Genomic DNA, 7,739 nt, shown 5'->3' on the forward strand with positions numbered 1-7,739 from the left:
ACTCTATAACCATATCTACAATTACGGAACCGTAGCTTACGTATCATTTTATGAAATAAATTTCTACATTGAGTTCCTTTGTATTGGACCAAGTCAGACTAAGAGCCACCAAACACTAGCGTCTCCCGAGCGTCGACGTCTAGCCAACTCTATGGCTGCTGGTCGACGCAACGTTGGCGCAACTGCGCAGCGACGCCATTTTCCCAGTACCCATGAATAACACAGCCAGCACCACTTTACCTACGACTACACCATGAGTAATAGGTTTATATATCTACTCGTTTACTGCCAACTCGTACTACCGCATAATTTAACAAGATCGATGCGACATTGGGTCGGAAGACTCAGCGACTCATTTAACTCGCAGCGATAATGTTAACTCGTGGGTTCAACTTTCTTTAGCCAGACTCTACAAATTTCCTTCAACCTCGGACTGTACAAGGTAGGGTCCAGATATTTGTTCCGGTGTAAAGGAACTTGGGTGTACAGTCAACCACAATAATGTCCCAGCCATGTCTAAACATTTCATGAGTATCTGGCCCCGATCCTTGATTTAGGTTTTGATCAAAATTATTAAAGTTTAGGTGAGTGCAGAAAAATTGTGACATCGAAATAATAGGTACATACATTTAATCACGCCTATTTCCCGGAGGGGTAGGCAGAGACCACGGATTTCCACTTGCTACGATCCTGACATACCTCTTTCGCTTCCTTCACTTTCATAACATTCCTCATACACGCTCGCCGGTTTAGGGTGTTCTTGACAGGTCAAGGCCAGGGTCTTTCTTCAGGATTTCCCCGATCTGATCAGAGAAAGTCCGCCGAGGTCTACCCCTTCCAACTCCCACTTCCACTTCTCCCTTATACACTCTCTTTGTTAGCCTTCTTTCACTCATTCTTTCCACATGTCCAAACCATTTCAACATACCTTTCTCAATTTTTGTCACTACATCTACATTCAGTCCACACTTTTCCCTTATCACACTGTTCCTAATTCTATCTTGCAATCTCGCACCACACACACTTCTCAGCGCTCTCATTTCCACTGCATTCACTTGGCTCTGATGCCTCTTCTGCCATACCCAACTTTCGCTAATACCATACATAAGTGTAGGCACCAACACCCCTCTATGAACAGCCAACCGTGCTTTTTGCGACACCTTCTGGCTGCTCATAAAAGCGTTAAGTGCCCCATTCACACGATTTCCAGCATTCACTCTCCTTTCAATGTCTTTATCATGCTTACCGTCCCTAGTGAACAAGGTTCCCAGATACACAAACTCTTTCACTTGTTCAACTCTTTCTTCATAGGTAAGTAAATAATAGGTAGGTAGAGTAAATTATATAAATAGAGTTCTTCATTGCGCCCGTTTGACACGATTTTGTATGGATTGACCGGGAGCTATGAGAACGCCATCAAGATACTTACCTAATAATGAGACTTATTTTATTAGGTACCTAATTTAATACTGTTACACTATTTAGGTACTAGTAACTCTGTTGTGTTTTTCATCTGCATCCGATGAAGTGACTTTTAAATAAAAATATAATACCTATATACGTTTATGGATTTATACCGACAGAGTCAGATATTATTGAAGATGGCTGCATGTACATTAATGCAATCACTCCAGATATAATATAACTATTCACTCAATTAGTTTCGTCCGAGCTCATAAGTTCAAAACATTACTAAGTATAATTTGACTTACATTACCTGATAGTTCAAACTTTAACACGTAACAAAATAATACCTACCTAAACAAGCTAGATTTATAGTCCGTGAATTGTCTTCATTAAAAAACTAGAGGCCAAGTTGAAGAAACTAGCACAATCTCGGTTTTTACAGTCTGAATCGGAGATACAACGACAAGCATTCGATTGTTTCCAAGTTAAAATATCTGAGGACTGCCCCCTAAACTAGAGTCTAAACAACTTTTGCTCTTTAGGCATTGGATTTCTACCTACCTTCCTCCCTCGTTTAATTAACAATTTTGTTTATGTCGCTTTTATAGCACAATGTACAAGTAGGTCTTGATGAGAAAAGTATTGCTTTGTAAAATGACGACGTCTATTTTGTTGATTACGAATTATACCACACCAAGAACAACGACATAGCTTGTCGTTTGCATTCAGTCCCACTCTTTGGCCTCCCTATTTATTATAAGAGATCATGATTTATTAATTATTTAGCTTATTATCAACAATAATCACCCAAACGAAATGGACGCGATGAAATATTGTTCTTTAGGTACTACATTAGGCAACTTCACAGAGATTCTAGCTACCCTGAAAGGGGTTACAGCCATAAAAGTGTCGTTTTTAGGCAAAGAGGTACCACGGACGGATGTTATTAAAGCGTTGCAAGACTAATAAAAGGTGCAAATAAGACGATTCGCCTCTAACAGTCATGTTATGTCATTGTGTGAATTTTCACTTAAAAATTACAATTGTAAATTGTTTCGCGCATTTTTACTAATAAAGAGTTATGACATGATCGCAGTGGTTAGAAATCGTCTTCACCGAAAACCGACTACGTGGTACCTTTACCTTAAGAACGCCACAAAAAGAATTTGACACGCACCTACAAGTCTTTTTTGTCGTCTGTCTTTTTGTCCTGGAGTAATTCATTGAGTTGTTGTTTGACCTTCGTGGGCGGGAACTTGGTGAGACAGAAGTCAGCGACGAGGCAGTAGGCCTTGCAGAGGAGGGGGCAGAGCGCGGCTTGGTGGAGCACGGCGGCCACGCGGTACCACGGCCCGTCGAACGGGTCCAACAGCGCCGGGCAGATCATGTGGTTCAGGTTCACTTGAGCCGGCTGCAAATAATTCAATTGTCACTTCAACATTCCCAAAACAAAGACTAAAATGGGTAATAAGACTCTATTTTAATAACAACGCAACACGGCACCGTATTGCTACTCTGTGAAAGTAGCGATGTCTCCAGTGATCGGTCTGTCTTATGATATGATATTTGAAAATTGAAATTATCGACATCAACCTGTCTCGGGTGGAAGGAGACGTGACCAATGGAAATCCCTTCTGAGAACTCTCAGTGCCTGTTGAGGGATGACAGGACATCATCAATATTATCTAGAAATCAATATAAATAGGTACACTTTATAGAACACACACACACACAGGCAAAGGTTACGGTATAGACTTTAATACATTCTAATAAAGTTTACTATTGCGTGTCATAAAAGTAGTCGTGGCGTAATATACTTACTATTGCTATAGCTTGTAGAATTATGAAGTGATACAACATATTAAGGCAGTAACTAACAATTGCCCAATTGAAATCACCAAGTGGCTCTACATTGTACACACCTGAAAATTAATTTAATTAATTTATCATTGGAACCTGAAAATTAATTTAATTAATCTATCATTGACGCAATGATATTTAATAAGATTTTTATAATTAAAATTAATAATGGAAAACGCGAAAAACAAAATACGTACCTCCAATTCTTAATAGATAGTATGGTATTACACACATCATGCCATGTTGTATCCAGTACAGGGCAGCCTCAGCGGGGATCTATGATGATACACATTCATTATTAATTTTATAAATTTGGTAGGATAAGCGGGGCAGGGGCTATTAGCCACTGCCCCCCAGATATTATTTGTTGGCAAAGACTAAGAACAACACTAAACGCAAGTGCCGAATATAATTGAAATGAATAGGTTTTTAATAAATTATTCTTGAGTAGTTACACATATTTACCTGTCGGGATGCTGTTTCAGGAAATAAAAAAGCTAACAGAGGCCCATTTAACAAGTTTAAGTGTATGCGAAACACTGCAGTCACTGTCCTGCTGGGTGGTGCAGCCAACAAGTATATCTGTAAAAAAAATCTTATTTTATTATCAATAAAAAATTTAACACAATACTTTTTAATGTAGTAGTTCAGAAATAAGTGGAAAAATTACTGCCTTGGGTGAGAGTAGAAATCACTGCCTCTGGTTCAAGTCTCACCCAAGGCAGTAATTTTTCCACTTTAAAATTTAATATACATATCTTGTTTTATTTCGGTGTTATATTTGTTTTGGATGTTTTTGCAACGAAATGTTGAGCTCTGTTTATAAGAGTTTCATAACTATTATTAATATTCCCAATTTCCTGTTTCATTTTAGATCTAAGCAGTGTAATCATTCTATTGTGACAAATCTGTGCTTATCAAATATAATCATATTGTATTCAAGCCATACAAGCCCCAATGTTGTGAATAGGTACTTACAGAGTAATAGCTTTGTATGCAAAACAAGCATTTTAACCTAAATGGAAACCTGACCCGTAGATACCCATATCACATTCCTTAAATGTTTGGAACGAGGAAAACATGCATTGTATTCATGTATTTAAGCCGAACTAACCGAACTAGCCGAAGCCGAATTAGAACTCATCTAATTAAATTTGAAATGTAAATTACAACATTACTATGTAAACAGTCTAACTTATTGCTTATGGCAGCACATTCTAACATTCAACTGAATGACAGAGTCCAGAAATGTAACAGAATGATCCTTAGTATGTAAATAATTTTAAGGAAATCTAAGAGTTTTTAGTATGATTGCTTTCTTCTTACTCTTACTTAATGTATGTTGTAACACTGTAACTAAGTTCTTCTAATTATTTAGTCAATGTTTAGTGTGTTATTTAAAAATACAGGCAATTTCAGGTGGCAATTTTCATATTTGAATTGTGGGAATTACAAAATCACATACATGAGTGGAATTGGTGATGGCTGATTGCCTACTTACTTGCATTAATGTTGTAACATGACATGGATTCAACAAATATATTACAGTGCGAGATGCAAATTTAAATCCAATCTCCATTCCCCATAGTAAGGCCAAAAGTATGACGAGCAATCTCTTGCCGCCCCGGTCACTTTTAATATATGTTTCATCATGTGGTAAAACCAGTTTTGGATAAGTTTTTACCTGAAATATTTAAACGTGTTATTTGTCATTCAAAATTAATATAACTAATGTGTAAAACCAAAGTTGGGGAGTCAACATCTTAGTTCAAACATTTATACTTTTTTAATATAGAAAACAATTTAATAGTGTTTTAGCAATCTAGGATATGATGGATTAAAAAAAGCAATTTTATAAAGTAACATTTTTTTACGCCCTTACAAAATTTCAACAATATCTATAGATACAATAAGTTTATTAACTTACAGAGGTATTAGTTTCATTCGTTAGATTTATAATGAATGGTACTAATTTTAATTAAATTAAAAGAGATAAAACACTCGTAGCTTAATTAAGTTACAAGTTTAGGTTATTGAATATACTTACTAAAATGTATGAGCACAATGCAGTAACTATAATTGTTTCAATTATTTGCCTATTATACGATAAAAAATATGCGCACTCGGGCCCCACATTTCGGGGAACGGCTCTGTTAGCACCACTATAGGCCCACTCAAACATCGTTAAATATTACAATTTATTAATACTGTTTTTAAATAAAAATTAACAAATACAATGTTCAATTTTTTTTACACATTTCCTGTAACAAAATTAGTGTGTTTCAATAAAATATGATAGTCTGTCTGTAAATAATTCAACGATTCAATCAATTCCCGCGATGACAGCTGACACAAGGTTTTGTGAGAGTTGCCATTAAATAAAAAAAACCGGGCAAGTGCGAGTCGGACTCGCGCACGAAGGGTTCCGTACCATAATGCAAAAAAAAAAACGAAAAAAAAGCAAAAAAAAAAACGGTCACCCATCCAAGTACTGACCACTTCCGACGTTGCTTAACTTTGGTCAAAAATCACGTTTGTTGTATGGGAGCCCCATTTAAATCTTTATTTTATTCTGTTTTTAGTATTTGTTGTTATAGCGGCAACAGAAATACATCATCTGTGAAAATTTCAACTGTCTAGCTATCACGGTTCGTGAGATACAGCCTGGTGACAGACAGACGGACGGACGGACGGACGGTCGGACGGACGGACGGACGGACGGACAGCGAAGTCTTAGTAATAGGGTCCCGTTCAAAGAATATAATACTCACTAGGAGAAGAACGGTAACTCCATACAAAAAAATATCCCCAACCGTTTATACGTTTATACTAGTGGCGCCGTCTTTGTGTACCAATGGAACTAAAGTTGACAACCGGTTTAGCCTGGCGGGTATTGGTAGGTAGTAATTCTGTTGATAAACATATTTGTTATCTTCATATCACGAAATATATGCAAGATGCAAATATTACCCCTTGTTTGTGGTATTATCAATTGATTTAAATAAAAGGCATGTTTATGTTTATAACATTATATATATTATTTATTAAAAAATGTTTTACATATAAAAATATACACTGAAAACTGGCAACTGGCAACTTAATAAAAAAATAGACATTAATAAAGCGCATTCACAAAGTTTTCAGTACCTTTTATACAAATAACATTAGGCATGCCTACCTATTACACTTTACACACAGATACACTACACTTTACATACGGCATTTTACACAGATTTCCAACTTGTATTCATACATTTCTTCACGGTTAATTAATACGCTTTCCAGATGCGTTATGACTCGGTTCCTTCTGAACCCACTAAAGTTGTAAATTTCACTCTGGCTGCTTCAACAGCCGTTGCTCCGCATTTAGCACATTTTCTACGTGCATTGCTGTAATCCATGTAGGTACAGACTTACAGTCTTAAGTGGTACGTAGCGGTACACGTTGTATGTATTATTTAAAGAGTTAATAAATAAAATTTTCGTTATGAACTTTAACCACAGCAGTTGGACAGAGTCATTGACAAATATATTTTTTATTATGGTGGGTAGACGTACCTACCCTCCATATATTTTATGAACATTGATAAAGACAATTGGAAGCAAATATTCATTATAAAACTTAATCGCATGTAATTAAGTTTTAAGCGTTTTAAGTCCCGTTTTATGATTAATATTGTATAAAATTCGTGATAATTTAAATCAGAGTTGGGAGCAATGTTGCTGTAGAAAAATGTTTTTATTTTTATTACTCGCAACTTTTTCCCGGAGGCCAACGCACACATAGAAGATTAAGGCGCACACATGCGCAATTATTTGGGGACATAACTTTCTTAGGAAGTGAACAGGCCTTGGTCCCGTTTTACCCTTTGGGTACGGAACCCTAAAAAACATGCTTGGCAAAAAAGAGCAGAAATTAAAAAGTGGCAGCATTGTAGTGTCGTCCCGTTTTCTATATATTGGTTTGAAAGGGACGACACTACAGTGTTGCCACTTTTTAATTTCTACTCTTTTTTGCCAAGCATATTTATTTAGACCAAGTCTGAATATACTCTGGCACCACGAGATTGTCGGTAGAAAAAGGCGGTAAATTAAAAAAAATGTAGGCATGGAGGCCAGGGTTGAACTCCCATAGAACATTTTAATTTCGCGCTTTTTTCTACTGACAAGTTGGAAGTATAATAATTTGTAATTGCACAGGGTGCACACAATTGCTAGCGTGGCTTATATGAATATTAATATTATCTCGTAGTTCTAGTACTTGAATACACCAGCTTGTCCTAGCTCACATAGCATCCTCATAAGGTGTTGTCTGTTCACCCCGTCTGGAAACATCCCCAGCGCCCTTAGTAAAAAATAGTATGTATAATGGGCCCCTAGAACTCACTTTCAAGACAACCCTCTCATTCATCCTCAACATACACCTCGACAGTCGTTTCCGATTTCCTTTAAGTAGAATGAGACCCTGGATT

The 7,739-nt window shown here is 36.7% G+C and overlaps 1 protein-coding gene across 1 annotated transcript; it reads right to left on the minus strand.

The window, feature by feature from the left end:
• Nucleotides 1-939: 939 nt before the first annotated feature.
• On the minus strand, nucleotides 940-5,622 carry LOC134790730 (transmembrane protein 164). The gene is made up of 6 exons (XM_063761644.1): nucleotides 5,315-5,622; nucleotides 4,769-4,951; nucleotides 3,733-3,849; nucleotides 3,465-3,543; nucleotides 3,229-3,329; nucleotides 940-2,818 (listed from the first exon to the last, which is right to left on the minus strand). Exons 1-6 carry the CDS (start codon nucleotides 5,447-5,449, stop codon nucleotides 2,585-2,587), a joined length of 849 nt encoding a protein of 282 aa, XP_063617714.1. The 5' UTR covers nucleotides 5,450-5,622; the 3' UTR covers nucleotides 940-2,584.
• Between the last annotated feature and the right edge of the window lie 2,117 nt (nucleotides 5,623-7,739).

This window comes from Cydia splendana, chromosome 5 (assembly GCF_910591565.1).
Source record: "Cydia splendana chromosome 5, ilCydSple1.2, whole genome shotgun sequence".
NCBI classification, from domain to species: domain Eukaryota; kingdom Metazoa; phylum Arthropoda; class Insecta; order Lepidoptera; family Tortricidae; genus Cydia; species Cydia splendana.

Coding starts and splice junctions, on each gene's coding strand:
- LOC134790730 (XM_063761644.1), bottom strand. CDS start 5,449: ATGTTTGAGTGGGCCTATAGTGGTGCTAACAGAGCCGTTCCCCGAAAT. Junction 3,330..3,464: donor CTATCTATTAAGAATTGGAG/GTACGTATTTTG, acceptor ATTAATTTTCAG/GTGTGTACAATGTAGAGCCA. Junction 2,819..3,228: donor TTCTACAAGCTATAGCAATA/GTAAGTATATTA, acceptor AATTATTTGCAG/CCGGCTCAAGTGAACCTGAA.